The sequence below is a fragment of the Cnephaeus nilssonii genome, assembly GCF_951640355.1.
Source record: "Cnephaeus nilssonii genome assembly, chromosome: 24".
Taxonomy (NCBI): domain Eukaryota; kingdom Metazoa; phylum Chordata; class Mammalia; order Chiroptera; family Vespertilionidae; genus Cnephaeus; species Cnephaeus nilssonii.
Window position 1 is genome coordinate 12,664,731 of NC_137095.1, and position 17,803 is coordinate 12,682,533.

General features: G+C 56.1%; 1 protein-coding gene across 10 annotated transcripts in view; it reads left to right on the forward strand.

The window, feature by feature from the left end:
- Positions 1-17,736, forward strand: part of AKAP13 (A-kinase anchoring protein 13) — a 184,537-nt gene extending 166,801 nt beyond the window's left edge. For 9 of the 10 annotated variants that reach the window (XM_079763881.1, XM_079763883.1, XM_079763885.1 and 6 more), the window contains 14 exons: positions 886-1,011; positions 1,117-1,234; positions 2,391-2,639; positions 4,820-4,896; positions 5,915-6,096; positions 6,210-6,292; positions 7,363-7,557; positions 8,242-8,412; positions 8,819-8,886; positions 9,347-9,391; positions 10,022-10,072; positions 10,971-11,420; positions 12,881-13,211; positions 13,707-17,736. In XM_079763881.1, coding sequence (XP_079620007.1) covers positions 886-1,011; positions 1,117-1,234; positions 2,391-2,639; positions 4,820-4,896; positions 5,915-6,096; positions 6,210-6,292; positions 7,363-7,557; positions 8,242-8,412; positions 8,819-8,886; positions 9,347-9,391; positions 10,022-10,072; positions 10,971-11,420; positions 12,881-13,211; positions 13,707-13,756 — 2,196 coding nt within the window. In that variant the 3' untranslated portion in view covers positions 13,757-17,736. The remainder of the gene's footprint in view (positions 1-885; positions 1,012-1,116; positions 1,235-2,390; positions 2,640-4,819; positions 4,897-5,914; positions 6,097-6,209; positions 6,293-7,362; positions 7,558-8,241; positions 8,413-8,818; positions 8,887-9,346; positions 9,392-10,021; positions 10,073-10,970; positions 11,421-12,880; positions 13,212-13,706) is intronic. The other variant, XM_079763884.1, reaches the window with a different exon arrangement.
- The last annotated feature ends 67 nt before the right edge of the window (positions 17,737-17,803 follow it).

The following is a 17,803-nucleotide window of genomic DNA, read 5'->3' on the forward strand; positions in this document are numbered from 1 at the left end:
TCTCCTAATACGTTTTTGTTTTTTGTTGTGTTAATATTGTTGATTTCAGAGAGAGGCAGGGAGAGGGAGAGAGAGAGAGAGAAGCATCAGTGATGAGATGATCATTGATTGGCTGCCTCCTGCACGCCCCCTACCAGGGATCAAGCCCGCAACCAGGGCATGTGCCCTGACCAGGAATCGAACCCTGACCTCTGGTTCATAGGTCAGTGCTCAACCACTGAGCCACACCGAGGCTATGATTGGCTCTTTTCATTTAGAAAAATGCTTTCAAGTTTCATCAGTATTGTGGCATGTATGAAATCAGTATTTCTTTTCCTTCTGTGGCTGAGTAATATTCATGTATGTCACAATTTATGTGTACATCTATCCTTTGATGGACATTTGGGTTAGTTCCACTTTGGGGCTATTTGAATAATGAATGATGAACATATGTATGTACGTTTTTGTGTGGACACATTTTTTAAATACATGTTTTTATTGACTTTTAGATGGGAAGGGAGAGGAAGAGAGAGAAACATGGATGAGAGAAACACATCTCTCAGCTGCCTCCTGCATGCCCCCTCCTGGGGATCGGGCCGCCCTCCGGGCCTGTGCCCTGACCAGCAGTCGAGCCTGGGGGACCTCCTGGTGCATGGGACAGTGCTCAGGAGCCACACCAGCTGGGCTGTGCACATGGCTTTATGTCTAGGAGTGAACCTGCTGCGTTATTTAACTTCTGGAGGAACGGCCAGACTGTTTGCCAAAGCCGCTGTACCCTTTTAATCCTTCAGGGCAGTTTATGAGGAAGTATCTTGGGTTCTACAGACAGACTGGCAGCTTTGTACAAAATGCTGCTCCAAATTTAGCGCCCGAGTTACGGCCTAACTTCCGCTCTCCTCTGTGCAGTTTTCAGGGGAGAACGCCGAGCGCCTGAAGAAGACGTACGGCAAGTTCTGTGGGCAGCACAACCAGTCTGTGAACTACTTCAAAGACCTCTACACCAAGGACAAGCGCTTCCAGGCCTTCGTGAAGGTAGTGACGTGCCGCACGAACACCCGGGTGGTCCCGGGCGCCCTGTCACGCAGCGTGAGCCGCGCCTCCGCTGGCGGGTGCTGACGCTCTCTTGCTCCCTTGCAGAAGAAGATGAGCAGCGCGGTCGTGAGGCGGCTGGGCATCCCCGAGTGCATACTGCTGGTCACCCAGCGGATCACCAAGTACCCCGTGCTGTTCCAGAGGATCCTGCAGTGCACCAAAGGTGAGCACCCTGGCCCTGCACCGCGCCCGGGCCCGTGCCTGGGTGCCCCCATCCTAGAGAGCCACTGAGGAGTGCGTGCCTGCTTTAGGCGCCTAAAGGGGTCCTGGGTTTTTATCTTCAAAACCGTGGTGTTTTAATAAAAACGTGAAACATTCGCCCTGGCCAGTGTGGCTCCGTGGCTAGAGGGCTGGCCCATGGACTGAAGGGTCCCTGGTTCGATTCTGGTCAAGGGCTTGTACCTCAGTTGCAGGCTCAATCCCTGGCCCTGGTAGTGTACATGTGGAGGCAACCAATTGATGTGTCTCTCTCACATCAATGTTTCTCTCTCTGTTTCTCCCCCTCCCTTCCACTCTCTAAAATTCAATGGGAAAAGATCCTCGGGTGAGGGTTAACAAACAAAAACTTGAAACATTATGTCAGCAGACTTAGAGTGGATCAGAGTAAGAAGGAAAGGAACCGTTTATTGATCCCATCAAGCATCCTCCCTCCCTTTCTTCCGTCTGTCTGTCTGTCTCTCTGGAGCATGCGGGCACCTTTCCTTCCTCTTCCGCCTCTGAAGGCTCGTATCCCTCCCCCGGGATCCTCACCCCCAGGTCCCAAGGGCCCTTCTGTTGCCTCTGTAACCTGTTTCCTTGAGCCCACGTCTTCTAGGCTCCCTTCTGCCTCCGTGACTTCCTAAATAAACTTTCCTAGTTTTGGGGGGGGGGAAGAGTGCAGTGATCCGAATAACTTCTCCCTGTCACGGGACGGGGGGTAGTTCCCGCCGCTTCCTCCCGTGAGCGCTGGGATTGCCGCTCCTCCTCACGCACTCAGGCTGCCAGTCTCTCGCGGCTAATCCTGCTCGTAGGCCGTTACATGGAAGAGGAGCTGCCACAGACAAGTAAGATACTTGTTGCTCCTCTTCCTCCCTAAAAAGGTTTGGCTCCTCCTACTTGAGAACGTAGCATATAATTGTATGTTCCCTATATTATTGCGAATATCTAGCTTTACTTAGATTCAAACTTGTGCCCAAGAGCGGGATAGGCACGTGACCGCAGACAGCCTGGCATTGCTCCGACAGCGTGCCCACGGGGAGAGGGCTGGGGGGGAGGGCAGGGCCCCTCCTTCGGCCCTGTCTGAAAGGCTCCCTGGGAAACCATTCTCCTTTCCTTTGCAGACAATGAGGTGGAGCAGGAAGACCTGGCTCAGTCCCTGAGCCTCGTGAAGGACGTGATTGGAGCCGTGGACAGCAAAGTGGCGAGTTACGAGAAGAAAGTACGTCTGAATGAGATTTACACGAAGACAGACAGCAAGTCGATCATGAGGATGAAGAGCGGCCAGATGTTTGCCAAGGAGGACTTGAAGCGGAAGAAGCTGGTGCGGGACGGGAGTGTGTTTCTGAAGAACGCGGCGGGCAGGTTGAAAGGTGGGGTTCGCGCTTTCTCTCTCGCTCTGAGCAGGTGCCAGAGGACAGCAGGCAAAACCCAAGTATTTTGTTAGAAACTCACCACCAGGTTTTTCTGAGGGAGCCCATACCCAGACATCATGCGGGAACAACCATCATTTAATCGTTCTTAATCTTGTATCCAAAAGGTCTGGTTTGAGATAGCTTATAAAATCATGTAAACACACCGAGGTTAGCCCTTGGCTCAGTGGATAGAACGTCAGCCTGTGGACCAAAGGGTCCCGGGTTCGATTCGGGTCACGGGCATGTACCTCTGTTGCAGGCTCCTCCCTGGCCCAGGCCCTGGTCGGGCCGTGCAGGAGGCAACCAATCGATGTGTTTCTCTCACATCGATGTTTCTCTCTGTCTTTCCCTCTCCCACTCTCTCTGAAAATCAATGGAAAAATATCCTCGGGTGAGGATTAATTAAAAAAAAAAGTACAGCAAGTTTATAGGGAAATGTAGTGGGGACACTGGAAAAGAAGATTTTAGGAAACAAAGCAAGGGGTGAGTTTGACACGCAGGTGTTAAGGAGGGTGTATGTCCCTACAAGAGAAGGGCAACAGCCCAACTGGCCTGGCTGCGGCCGTCCGCACGGCCCTCTCCCGCTGTCTCTGAGCTGCTGGCCGGTCAGAAACACCTGCCCCCCCCCTCCGTGAGGCCTGGATTTTCCAGAGCTGCGGCTGCCTGGAGCTGGCTCCTCATTCTTCCCTTTACAAAGCCGTTTATCCACTCCCCGAACAAAAACTAATCGGTCCCAGCTGTTGGCATGAAGTTGTGGTCCAGCCCGCAGCGGAGCAATAGGTTTTCTGACCTGAAAGGCCGCCAGCGCAGATAGAAGTGGGTGTTGAGTCATTCTCACCCCAAGTGAACTCGTGCCAGGAACAGCCCGTACTGTGTGGGTGCCCGTTGAAGAGGGGTTTTCTCCGGGCCCCTGACACTGAGCATGCAAACCTCAGGATCCGCTGAGGGTGAAACTTGTGTTTTAGAATTTTTTTTTTGGCAGGCACCTGAGTTACTTAAAAGTAAACTTAAAAGAAAAAGGCAGTGCAGGGAAAAGGACTGTCACCCAGGCTGGAAAGCGCGCCCTCCCTAGAAGGGAGGCATCCTCGCTTCCGTTTCCTCCCTGGCTGTGCGGTGATTACCCGGAAGGGGGTCTCGCTGCGGCAGGAGCGGCAGGAGGGCTGCGCATGTCCGTGCCATTCTCCCCGAGGAATCGGGGTCCCCTTTCCAGAGAGGATGCCCAGGAGATGGCTCACTGCAGAGATGTCCGACTTTACCCTTAAGGCAGTAATGCAGGGTGTCATCTGTGCTCCTACAGGGTTACATCAAGAGTTGGTGTCCTTTAAAAATATATATATAAATAAATAATTGATTTCAGAGAGGAAGGGAGAGGGAGAGAGAGAGAAACATCAATGAAGAGAGAGAATCATGGATCGGCTGTCTCCTGCACGCCCCCTCCTGGGGATTGAGCTTGCATCCCAGGCATGTGCCCCGACCTGGAATCGAACCTCGACCTCCTGGTTCATTGGTTGTTGCTCAGCCACTGAGCCACGCCGGCCAGGCTGTGGCCTTGTGATTCCTAGATCCAGCTAGAGATGTTCATGTGTGTTACTTGAGGAGCAGAGAAGGCTGTTTCCATGCATGGAGAGGCTGAGGCGGACGTGACACCAAGCCCGCGTGCTCACACCTGCCTGTGAATCAGAGGGCGGTGTGCAGCCCTGCTCTTCTCACACTCAGCTGGCTTTCTGCATCACCTTTGGCAGCCTTCCTGCCTGCGATCCCACGCCTTTCCCATCCCTCTGATCAGAAGGTGGGAAGTCTGTGACCTGGGCTGTTTTGTGGAATATGTTGCTATCTAACATCTGTTCAAGTCCTGCTCTCCAATTATATTCCTCAAGTATTTTATTCTTCAAATCTTTCCGCATGAGCTGCATCTTTTCAGAACTAAATACTTGAACGTTTCCGAGACAGGGCATCGGTGATAAAAATCCCATTTTGAAACGCCTCTAAAGCCTGGTGACCAGATCCAGGCCATGGCGCCACGTGAGGCCTGCAGGCTGCCCTGCCTGGCTCCGGCGTGCTGCCGAGTTACCGATGGAAGTGCTGTTCCTGAGCTTCCCTGTTCAACAGCCATTGTTCTCTTCTCTCCCCCACTGCAGAGGTCCAAGCAGTTCTGCTGACTGACATTTTAGTTTTCCTTCAAGAAAAAGACCAGAAGTACGTCTTTGCGTCATTGGTAAGCTCAATTGTTCGCCTCTTCTGTTTGTAATTAATAACAGTATTCAGGACAGTTTAGGGTAAATTGAACATAAATTAAACACTGTATTGTTGGTCTCCCAGGCTCTCAGAATCAATCAGCTCAGGACAAATTTGTCTGGATCATTTTTTAAAAATATATATTTTATTGATTTTTTACAGAGAGGAAGAGAGAGGGATAGAGTTAGAAACATCCATCAGCTGCCTCCTGCACACCTCCTACTGGGGATGTGCCCGCAACCAAGGTACATGCCCTTGACTGGAATCGAACCTGGGACCCTTCAGTCCGAAGGCCAACGCTCCATCCACTGAGCCAAACCGGCTAGGGCTGGATCATTTCTTATGTAACAACAGTTTTCTGTCCCTCTCCCAAACTCCCCCATACCCCCAAATATAGTTTTTGTTTTTTTCTGTTTCTTTACAATCCTTTTGAGAGCCTTGGACATTTGATCACTGGAGTATTTCTCACCTATTATGCCCCATAAATTATGCTAATTTATAATATTGCTAGCCAGATTCTGTGAGGAACATGGAAGGATTCATCATGTAGAAAACATGACTCAAACCTGCATAGCCATAAATTGTCATTCCCTTTGTGGAACTTTTTTCTGTTTGATAAAATGTAAGTAAAATAATGAGATATTTCTCTTTATCCTACATATACCATTGTTTAACCATGTGCTTTAAAAAGGCATCTTGCCTGGCTGGTGTGGCTCAGTGGTTGAGCATCAACCTACAAACCATGGTCATGGTTCGATTCCAGGTCAGGGCACATGCCCAGGTTGTTGGCTCCATCCCCAGTAGGTGGTGTGCAAGAGGCAGCTGATCAATGATTCTCATGATTGATGTTTCTCTCCCCCCCCCCCCCTTCCTCTCTGAAATCAATAAAAAAACAAACAAAAAGGCATCCGTTCTCACCTGAGATTGAAGTTGTCCCTAAGAGTTAGACTGTTGTGAACATTTCTTACATCTGCCCCTCCCCCCCCACCCCCTTCCAGGACCAGAAGTCCACAGTGATCTCCTTGAAGAAGCTGATTGTGCGGGAGGTGGCGCACGAGGAGAAGGGGCTGTTCCTCATCAGCATGGGGATAAAGGACCCGGAGATGGTGGAAGTCCACGCCAGCTCCAAAGAGGAGCGCAACAGCTGGATCCAGAGCATCCAGGACACAATCAACACCCTGTAAGCCCGCACGCCCGCCCGACCTCCGGCCTCGCGCTTTCCTAAAGCCCGGCAGCCCCGGGGTAATCCACGTCTTAGGACTCTTTCCTCTCCTTTTCTTTTGGTTGTGTTAGGAACAGAGATGAAGATGAGGGCATTCCTAGTGAGAATGAGGAAGAGAAGAAAATGCTGGACACCAAAGCCCGGGAGTTAAAAGGTAAAGCTGTTGGAAGTGGCCGGAGACCCTGTCTGTGGTGTCCTCCCAGGGCCTGGGTTCCAGAGTTGCCCTGCAGACACTCGAAAACGGGGGATCAAGAGCTTCTCACAAGAGAAACCAGGTCTGAGCTGCCACAGTCCTGATACAGAGCAGACGTAAGACCGTGTCCCACCCTAGATCCCAGGAATGTTGATTCTCTTGTCTCAGTATCAGTCGTCTGGGACCCTTTGCCACAGAAGATTTTGCAAAAATCAAGGTCACATCTAAGATTAAACCAAGAAGGAAGGGTACTTGAGGAAAAGAATTTTCCAGTCAATCTGTTTTTATGTTACCCTGGCTACCGTGCCATACGTTCACAAATGAGTTATGAGGAGGTTTGGGGAGAAGTGTGCCTATTGATTACGCTTGACCACTATGAAGTCCCTACTGTTTTGTGTGGTCTTATCAATATCCCTGCAAGACTTGGATTCTCGTGCCCATTATGCAGATGAGAAAGCTGAGGCGCACAAAGGCCGAGTAAACCAGGGCCCACCTACAATTCACGGCAGAGCCAGGATTTTGCTCCCTGTCTCCTCTGACAGCAGAGCCGAGTGTTCACCCCCCTTTGCCGGTGCTGGGGTATTAGCACCAGCAGTAATTGAAGCCCTGGGAGTGAAGGAGGCCCCAAGAGGAAGGTGTGTAAGGCTAGACAGCAGCCCAGGGTGGGACCAAGGGGCCCCCGTGCTGGAAAGGATGACATAAAAAACCTCCTTATGACCTTGGAGCGAGTCGATGTAGTGATGGGCAAAAGCCAGAGAGAGGGTTGAGGAGCAAGCAGGAAGTGTGGGCGTGGAAAAGAGCGCTGGCTTGTGACGTCAGGAATCCCCGTGTTTGCTTAGAAAGACCAGGGGAGGTTACTAGATAGAAATTACAGAGGGAAAACTTGATATAGTCATTCTCCAGGATGAAAATTAAAGGGGGGGGAAGCTGTGTTGTCTGCTGTCCCATAAGATACCACAAGGTGGCGCTCGTGTCTTAGTCACCGCATCTTAAGGGATCAAACCACCAGTCCTTTTCTCCACCCACCTCAGAACAACTTCAGCAGAAGGACCAGCAGATCCTGCTCCTGCTGGAAGAGAAGGAGGTGATCTTTCGGGACATGACGGAGTGCAGCACCCCCTTGCCGGAGGAGTGCTCCCCAACCCTCAGCCCTCGAATCCTCTTCCGCTCCAACACAGAGGAAGCGCTCAAGGGAGGACCTTTAATGAAAAGTGCAATAAATGAGGGTAAGCTACGTTCATTGCTGCCCCTTCTTTCCCCAGTGTGGTTTACACACGGTTACTTTTTATTGTTACACAGCGCAAACACAGAAAACAACCCCAAACAAATACTTCACTTTAGTGAGCTCCCGGGTGAGCACCTTTAAAAAAAAATGATTTTAGAGACAGGGGAAAGGAGGGAGGGTGAGAGAGAGAGCAAGAGAGAGGAAGGGAGAGAAACATCCATCCGTTGCCTCCCGTATGCTTCCCAATCTGGAATCAAACCTGCAACCTGGCTATGTGCCCTGACTAGGAGTCGAACCCACAACCTCTTGGTGTATGGGACAGTGCTCCAACCAACTGAGCCACACGGCCAGGGCCTGGTGAGCACCTTGTAGTCACTACCCAGGTCAAGAAATAAACTGTGGCCAGTCACCCCGCAGCCCTTCCACATCCTGTCCCCGTCAGAGCCGGCTCCCTCCCTCCAAAAAGAGGTACTGAAGGCAGGTACTGTCACTTTTACGGTGATCACTGGCATTTCTTCGTGGTTTATGGCCACGTACTCTTTGTAGACACTACTGCTTAGTCTTGCTCCTGTGTTTTTACGTGTAAGGTTTAATATACAGCCCCTCCCATCACCCTTTTCCACACAGTTTATGTTGGAAAAGTCTGAGCTTTTTAACGCGGGGTTTGCATGTTTCCTCTCTCCAGTGGAGCTCCTTCAGGGTTTGGTGAGTGGAAGCCTGGGGGGCCCCCTCGGACAGGCGGGGAGCAGCCCTGTGGGGCAGGAGGGCACCGTGGGCCCCGTCGGCCCCGTCTCCTTGCCCCGGAGAGCAGAGACCTTCGGGGGATTCGACAGCCATCAGATGAACGCTTCCAAAGGTGAGTGAGTGTGCGCTCGTGCTTCATAGGCAGTCCTGGGCTAGTGCACAGAACTAAAAGCCGTCACCTGTCTCAACCATCCGTGATGTCTCAGTGAGACTCTGAGAAGGACCTGCTGCCCAAACACGCAGGGACCTGTCTCAGTGTCAGGTTCACGTCGAATAACAAAGGGATTCCTGGGTCTCAGCGAGGCTGCAGCGAGGCATAGCACTCCCCTTTCCATTTGCTTCCGGGTCTTCTGCGTCAGTAGGAAGGATTAGGAATCACTTGGCCGCCTCCAGGCGGCCTCCCAGTCTTTGTCCTCAGTGGGGTTCAGAAATATCGTATCCCTAAGCCGTGTATGTTGTGTTCCTTTCCTGGCTAACCTGTCTCACAGCTGAAAGAACACACCTGCTTGCTTGTTTAGGAGACAAGGAAGAGGGAGACGATGGCCAGGATCTGCGGCGAACGGAATCGGACAGCGGTCTGAAAAAGGCAGGTTTTCCCAAAACGCACTACGGCCTCCTGGGCACTCCGCTCTGATCTCATAGTCTTTCAAATTCCTCCACTTTGGTCTCGTTTGGATTCCCGACTTGCCGTTTTTGTTTCCCACTTGATTTGAAGAGGAAAGCGCGTGTTTAAGCACGCGGCCCTGTTAGGAGGCCCCGTACCCCTGGCCGCGTGGCCTCTCGGCTTAGAGCTTCATGTTTACATTCATGGCTCGGCCCTGCAGGACCAGTTTTGTCGAGAGGTTTGTGTAAAGGGCCCAGACCAACCTGAACTCTTGACAAGGCTCGAGTAGCAGCTCAGCCTGGAACCTTCATTGCCCTGCACGAGTGGCTGAGGTAGAACAGGACAGAGGAGCGCGCAGTGTGACCTAGACGCACGCTGGATGTGATTGCTGCCCCGGCAGCTTCGTGCTTTTACATTGCAAACTCTGGTTTTTGTTTCATAGGGTGGGAATGCTAACCTGGCGTTTATGCTAAAGAGAAACAACGAGGTAAGGGCGCTGTGACTTCGTTGTAATTGCTCCATTAGAAATACCCTCGCTTGTTTTCCTGGTGTGAGCAGGCTGGCTCCGGGCTGGGCTGTCAGGCTGGCACCGGCGTCACGTGGCTTTGTGCCGAAGTGTTGCCTGTTTCCTTAGAGCTCTGTTATGGCTCTTTTACGCTGGACGTTTTAATCTATTTGAATGTTTTTTGTGTGAGCCAGGGTTCAAACTTCATTTTTCCCAAAGATCTAGCTAATTTTCTCAGAACACTTCATTGCGTGTTCTTCCCCGTTGGTTTACAAATGCTCCTTTACCACATGCTGAATTCTTACCGTTGGCTTTGTGGCTTTCTGTCCTGTTAGATCGGTAGGTGTGTCATTTCTGTGGCACTGGTTTTAAATACCCGGAGCTTCTTAATACATTTTACTATGCTCTGAGGCCCCGCCTACACTCCGTTCTTTGTTTGGTGGTGTTTTTCTTGGCTACCTGAACCCGCTTCTTCTCTTGGGTGCTTTCAGTTGGAAAGTCCTCGGTTGGAATGCAGGCGCCTTGCTGTGCGTGGGGAGGTTGTGGGTCAGATGGCCGGCGGGGGGCTAGGGGAGGGCTCGTCCTGACGGGAGTCTCCGTGTGTCCCCGCAGCAGGTGGTCCAGAGCATCGTTCACCTCCACGAGCTCCTCAGCACTCTGCAGGTGCGTGCCTCCTCTCCCGCCCCGCACGCATTGCCTTCCAGGAGAACAGTAAGGGGGGACGTGGCGGCCTGGGTTTTTAGGTTCTAGGTTACTTACGGGTCAGTGGGGCCCTCGGTGTAGAGAAGGGGGCCCTCGCGGTGAGGAAAGGCTTGGACGCAGCGGTTGGAGTTCGGTCAGCCTTCTCAGTCTGGATGGGCCGAGGCGGCAGGAGCGCTGGGGGCCTGGGAGGCCGCGCCACGAAGCACAGGGCGCTGCCCTGCACAGGCCATTTCACTCTCCTCGGGCCTGAGTGTGATCCGCGTGCCCCTGGCCCATGTTGCTCTGGGGTGTGGCGCGGCCCTCCCAAACACCTACTCTTCCTTTTTTTTTTTAATATTGATGTGAGGGAAACACATTGATTGGTTGCCTCCTGCATGTGCCCTGACCAGGGCCCGAGCCCGGGAGGAGCCTGCAACCTAGGTACATGCCCTTGTCTGGAATCGAACCCGGGACCCTTCAGTCTGCAGGCCAGCGCTCTATCCACTGAGCCAAACTGGCCAGGGCCCAAATACCTCCTCTTGAGTGCTTTCTGGGAACATCCTGCCCTTCTGCTCACTTCCATTCTCGAAAATCTACCCAATCCCATCCTACCTGCTCCCACCTCCAGGCACACACTCCCCACCCGGGCAGTGCCCGTGGCTGCAGGCAGCACGTGCCAAGTTTGACACAAAACTGGGTCCCCACACCATTGGCTTCCCTGGTGGCTGCACCCCCGGCTCTCCCGGAGGGTGTTCCCCAGGCCAGCTCCAATGTGAGGGCAGAGTCCTGTCTAGTGCCCGGTGCCCCTGGCCCAGGGCAGGAGGGGCAGGACGCGCAGTTCCCGGCCAGCCCCTCACCTGTCCCTCCTGGTGCCCCGCAGGGGGTGGTGCTGCAGCAGGACAGCTACATCGAGGACCAGAAGCTGCTGCTGAGCGAGAGGGCGCTGGCCCGCAGCTCGTCCCGGCCCAGCTCCCTGGTGGAGCAGGAGAAGCAGCGCAGCCTGGAGCGGCAGCGCCAGGACCTGGCCGACCTGCAGAGGCAGCAGGTGCAGCACCTGGAGGAGCGGCGGCGGCGGGAGCGCGAGTGGGAGGCCCGGGAGCGGGCGCTGCAGGAGCGCGAGGCCCGGCTGGCCCAGCGCGAGGAGGAGGTGCAGCGGGGCCAGCAGGACCTGGAGCGGGACCGGGAGGCGCTGCTGCAGAAGCGGGGGGCCTACCAGTACGACCTGGAGCGGCTGCGCACGGCCCAGAAGCAGCTCGAGAGGGAGCAGGAGCAGCTGAAGCGGGACGCGGAGCGGCTCGGCCAGAGGCAGCTGGACCGCGACGCCTGTCAGGTAACGGGCGCGGTGCCTGCCGGGGACAGCGGGCAACTGGAGCCTGTGTGCTCGGCACCAGGAGGAAGGAAGCGAGGGACAGGCCGTTGTATAGGCTCTCTGGTCACATAAAGGGGCGGGGAGGGGGTGAGTCTTTCCTCCCGTTTTCATCCCCGGGAGGTTGGTGGGCGAATGGAAATGCTGGTGGCACTTCCTCAGCGTGTCTGACATGGTGGCCAGCCAGCTGGGACTTAGGAGCAGCCCCTCTGCTCTGTCCCACGGGAGAAATCAGAGCGGCCCTGGCCGGTGTGGATCAGTGGTCAGAGCACCGGCCTGTGGATCAGAGGGTCTCAGATTCAATTCCCGGTCAAAGGCACCTACCTGGGTTGCAGATTCAATCTCTCACGTCGATGTTCCCCTCTCTCTCCTCTATCTCCCGTCATTCCACTCTGAAAACCAATGGAAAACATCCTCAGGTGAGGGGTAACAACAAGAAAGCAATCAGAACGCCCCCGAAGGAGCCTGTAGCCGGTGTGGGGAAACGGGCCAGGCTCAGGGACATGCCGAGCCTGTGAGCACCGGGGCAGGGAGGGCTCTGAGGACGGGGCGGTGGGCTCAGGGCGTCAGTCCGGGGAGCCCACCCCTGGGAGGGAGGCAGCTGCTCTTGTGCGAGAGGGTGTCCGTGCTGGGGTGCTGGGGTGCGGGTGGAGGCCCTCGTTCTGTAGCTGCTCCTCGCGGGAAGCAGGCTTTCCCTCGGCAGCACTGACAGCTACGAGGGCCCCGTGGAGATGCCGGAGCAGACGCTGGGGCAGAGGGGAAGCCTGGGTGGGCAGATCGCCTGCTCGAGCCGCACATCCTGGGCCATTTGATGGATCGATTGACCTTGGACTGTGAAAGAGCGTTCAGCTGACAGCTTCTGGAAGGGGCGGTTCTGCTCCCTACAGAGTCCTGTGTGTGTGTGTGACGCAGGAGGGCTCCTCCCTCCCCGCCCCGTCCAGTCCTCGGGCTCCCACGGGCACCGAGAGCTCGGGTTGGCTGGCGGCCCTCGTCCCGCTTTATCTTGGTTTGGCCTTTGACCAGAGTAGAATCCTGGTGCAAACGCCACTGCAGCTGCTCTGCGTCTCCCTAAACAGCTTCTGGACTCTCTCAGCCCCGAAGTAATCCCCACGTCCCTGTGCATCAGCCTTCAGAGCCGCAGCCCCCTTTCTTCAGGGCGTGGGAGTTCTTTTTTAGCTGCCTCGTCCCAGGTCCCATTAATTCTTTATGACGCAGGCGTTAAGTGCACGCAGTGGAAATAGTAATGGTGTCAGAGGTGATGTTTTCCACGCTGTCAGAGACACTGCGTGGGGGGCGCCGGGAAGCAGTTCTGAATCTCCGTATTGAGGACTGGGGCTCAGGGAAGGGGCCACGCCCTGGCCAGCCTCCCTGGAGGGAGCGCCGGGCGCCGCAGCCCTGAGCACCCCTCTCTTGCTCGCGTGCAGGTTTCCCACCCACACACCAAGCTGCTGCGGATCCCGTCCTTCCTCCCCAACCCCGAGGAGCCCCCCTCGCCGCCCGCGCCTTCGATAGCCAAGTCGGGGTCGTTGGACTCGGAACTCGCGGTGTCCCCGAAAAGGAACAGCATCTCTCGGACACACAAAGACAGGGGGCCTTTTCACATACTGAGCTCCGCCAGCCAGGCCAGCAGAGTGCCCGAGGGCCCCGGCCAGGCCCCGGCGCCCCCCTCCTCCTCCGCCCGCCTGTTTGGATTGGCAAAGCCCAAGGACAAGAAGGAGAAGAAGAAGAAGAACAAAGGCCGCTCTCCATCTGGGGGTGAGTCACTCACCGGCTCCCGGTGGCCGGGGGTCCTTGGAGCCCGAGGAGCGGGTGGATGTTAGTGGCGCGGGGCAGGTTAATGAGAGGGACCCTTGGGGTGTATGACAGCCAAACTGTTCTCCTTCTCACCAAACCCCCTTGCACCGCCCGCAACAAACCAAGACACCAGTTCGGGGAGCCTTCCAGGGAGCTTGGGGCGGCACATGCGTGTCGGGGGCGGCACATGCGTGCAGAGGGCAGGCGTCCCTCGCAGGCGTTCATCTAGCTCAGGAATGAACCCACCGACCGGGAGCACCCCAGCCTCCCCCCTTCCTCGGCCTCGTCCAGGGACTTCAGTATCACGCAGGCTCCTGGCAGGAATGAGGGCGGCGAGCAGGGGCGGCCCCCCAGCCCGCCATCTGTCTGCAGCTTAGGAGCCTTGTGTTTGGGGAGGAAAAGGGGGGAGTTTGATTTTTTCTGAATTTCTTTTTCCTTCTGTGCCCCCTTTTCCAGACGGCCCCGCGTCGGAAGTGCCCGCCGAGGGGGAGGAGATCTTCTGCTGACTCCGCTCCCCGCTGGCCGTGGCACCAGCCCGCCTCCCGCGTCCCTGCGTGGACACCGCACTCTTCAAGCATCGCTCCTCCGCACTGCAGGGCCGGGACCTGAGGGCAAGGTCCCGCGCGTCGGTGGGTGAGGAGGCCCCGGACTTCCCCACCCTGGCGACTGGGTTGGGGCCGGGCCTGTGGAGGGTGTCACACTGAAAGAGTGTCCCCGGAAGTGCCGGCGATGGCGTGGGCCGTGTCAGGACTCCTAGAGCTGAAAGAATGTTCCCAGTGAGGTGTGAAGCGCGGGGGCCGCCTCTGAAACTCAGCCGCAGGTGGAGGGGACTCCTGTGTGTGCAGGCACAGTCCCCGTCTGCGTGTGCGTGTGCGGCTGGCAGGATCGCGCAGTCCGTCGGTTGAGCACTGCGCAGGCGCGTGCAGGCCTGGCTCTCACCGCTGGGCCCCGGGGTGGTTTCCCACCCCCCGCTCCGCACCCCTGTTTGCATGTAGAAGGGATGACGGACACGTGTGAAAACCAGTGAGAAAAGACTGGGTGTGTTTCAAAAGCATACGATCTGCACCTCCCGATTTTGGTGTTGCAGTCAGCAGAAAAAAGGGTCAAATTTCATGGATCACTTGGGAAGCAATTCTGCCCTGGCTTTCCAAGGTGTTTGCCCACGTGTTCTGGGCGCGATGACGCGGAGGCCTCCTCAGCACGACCCCTGCAGGGTGACACTTTTTGGTTGTCACCGACCAGTCAGAAGTGGCCACAGCCTCCTGGCAGTGTTCCTGAGGGCCACGGTGGCTCCCGAGGACGCTGATCCTGCCTGGCCTCCACCAACAGGGACCCGCTTCTCCCGCGGCGAGCTTGTCCCCGCCCCCGGCTAGGCCAGGCCCTCGCTGAGCAGTCGCTCAGTGAAGGGGTGAACAGCGCTCTCCACCAGCACCGGGGAGGAGGGCCGGCCTGTGGCTGGGAGGGCTCTCACTCTGGCTCGGAGGCTTGGCAGAATTTAACTTCTTAAAAAGTTCTTAAAAAACCTGGAGGCCTGTTGGTTATTGCGCTCTGCCCCTTTGGAGATGCCTCAGATGCGGCCTGTTTCACATCTGTCTTCTCTCCTTTTTTCCTTGTGTGTCGGGTCTGTATTTGCTTTCGGCGTGTCACCAGCTGGGCGGTGCGGGCGGTTCGTGGGCGTGGCTCCCGCGAGGCCCGCACCGGCCCCGCTGTGGCTGCGGAGGGACACCGGGACGCGTGCTTTACAGCGGCTCCCACCCCTGCCTCTGCCCCTCGGGAGCCCTGACCATCCTTTTTAAAAAAAAAAAAATCTGTAACTTGGTGCTTGATGAATTGCAAGCTGGCCTTGCAGATGGAGATATTTATCTTTCAGTTTATTTGGAAGAGGTCTGGTTTAAGATTGTTAGCTAGTTTCGTTTTATTTATTGTGTGTGTGTGTCCGTGTCTGTGTCCGTGTCTGTGTGTGTTCAGGGCGAACATACTATCCCAACGGTTTCCTCTCTGATCACTGTGGAGGGTGAACGGCGGCGGCTGCTCACTCCTCAGTGTCTGCAAGTGCCTTGAAGGCCCCAAAAGAAATGAAGGGGGGAAGGTCCCTCTCCTGCCCCCCCACCCCCAGCGCATCCTCTGGCCTAGGGGTGTCTTCTTGCCACCGAGGAGGGACGCTTGCCTGATTCTGTCATTGAGGTTTCTTACCCTGCAGCAATAGGCCTGAGGAATAAAACCATCCGGTTCCTCCGTTTCTCCCGTAACCATGTGCACACCCCACCCCTCGCCCACCACCAAAGACCCGAAACAGCCAGCAGCCGGTCCCCAGCTTCGCGGCACAGCCGTGCGTGTGCGTCTGGCTCTCCCGGAGCTCAGCTGTCTTCTTGTCACCTGCTGGGGGGACCCCCGGCCGCTGTGCCCAGGGACGATGCGATTGGCTGTCGGGGCTGCGGCCCAGAGGCGGGGGACAGGGCCTGTGTGTGTGGCTGCACAGCTTGGCTTCAGCCTGAGACTCCCCCCCCCCCCCCCCCCCCCAGGTTGAACGTGGGGGTTTTGCTGCTGTGCCTGTGCTTCTGACCTGGGAACTGCTCCCTCGTGGCGGAGGCGAAGCCCCGCCCGGGTTTCTTCCCTGGGAGAAGGGGCTGTCTTCTCGGGTGACTCAGGTTCAAGTCCTCGTGTCCCCACGCGAGGACGCTGTGCTTCTCCATCAGCCTCCGGAGGTCAGGTGCCCAACATTGTGTTTAAGTTTTGGGGGGACGAGGGAGACACCTTCCGGAGTCCCCAGGTTTCCAGAATGGAATAAGCTCTCCGGAAGGAGGGGCACCTTCCCTCAGTCTGTCATCTCAGTAATTGCCACCCTGCCTGGGTGCCGTGCACTTTCCATGCTGTCGGCTGGCTTCGCTTTTGTGCCCACTGTGTCGGCTGTTCCCTTCTTGGAACACGCAGAAGGTCACAAACACGCAAATTGCCACAATTCAACCTTAGCCAACGTTCCCTCCTACCCCCGTAAGCTGTATGCGGGCAAGAAATCCGTGTCAAGGTTTTTTTGGAAAAGGTACGAATCTTACCTTTTTCCCTCTTAAGGCTCAGGGTAATTCCACTGAAACTTGTCCCTCTGCTCATCGCCCCTTCTGTCGCCTTCCCAGCCCGGCCTTAGCAGGGTAAGCGCAGTGTGAGGCCCTGGGGGTTTTGGGACCTTTCGGGGGCGGGAATAGAGCGCAGAGGGTTTCACAGAATGGGCTCTGCCTTAATAAAAGGGGGACCACGCGTAACCTTCGAGGCCAGACGTGCTCCAGAAGTTGCTCCTCACAGAAGTCCTTCCTCCTCCGTCCTTGTCTCCGGGGTTCTTTCTCCCCAGCGGGTCTTTCCTCCGGGGGTGCGAGCATTGACAGGGGAGCCGCGTTCTACTCCCATGTCGATGGTGCAGTTGTGCCAGAGGACAGCGAGTCCTGGGAGGGGTGTAGAGATGGGCCGGTGAGGGGTCTCCAGGGCCACAAAGAGGGAGGTTTGGAGGGGCACTGGCATCGACCCCCCTCCACGTGCCCTTGGAACGCGGAGCCCAGAACAGCCTGCAGTGACGGTGGTGGGCGGAGGGGGGTGGTGCCTGGCCCCTGCCCAGGACCGTCGGACAGCACGGCGGTGGTCCTGACCGGCCGGGCCCCGGCGCTCTGACTGGCCCGAAAAGACGGGGAGGGGCACAGTGTGCTTGGCCTGCTGCTTCCTTTTTCTTTCAACGTAGCGTACCATTCCTCCTGAACCAGCGCCTTGGAACGGACTGCCTGCTGGCCGGGTGTTAGGGTGACACGTATGTTCATGCGGCCACAGTAGGAAACACACACACACAGGCTGCTTCCTCCCCGTCCTCCTCTAATGGAAGTTATGCAAAGAGACAGGCCCCGAATCACTTCTCCGTCACGTGAGGTTCAAAGATGGGCAAACCCAAGTGGTCCAGGCTCTCCGCCGCAGACCCTGCTGAGCCGCTGCGGACACCCAGCCGGAGCCGGCCTGGGCCGGGCCTCCCTGCGGCCAACGGAGGATCGGCCCCAGCCCCCGGTCTGCACCCCGCGTGTCACCTCTGCCTTTTGCAGCCGCCCGACAGGAAGGGCAGCGAGAGCACCGACCGGGCCCTGCCCTGTGGGCACGGTTCAGCTGTGGCTTCCTGTGTGTCACGCACCCCAGGGGGCGCGGGGGCGCCGGACAGGCAGGAGGGCGACCGCACACCCGCGTCTCCGCTCTCCTCCGTGTTTCCCCTGCTGTGTGACCATTTCTGTGCTGATCCCATTAAGTAATGGGTGAAACCCATGTGCTGTATATGCATTTGTAATTATGTATAAAGTAAACAGTTCTAAACTGTAAAGATTTTTTTCAGTGTGTTTTCTGGAATTTTGCCACAACATACTGGCTTTGTATTTTATTTATCTTCCTGTCTAGTTACTGGCTTCAGATTCGTGTAAAGTCCCCCCCGACCCTTCCAAAAAAATAAATGTTCTTTACGTCTCGACTGCAGCTGGTGTGTTGCTGTCCATCCGGGTCTGGGCTGGCTGGAGATGACTCTGGGTTCCTGGTGC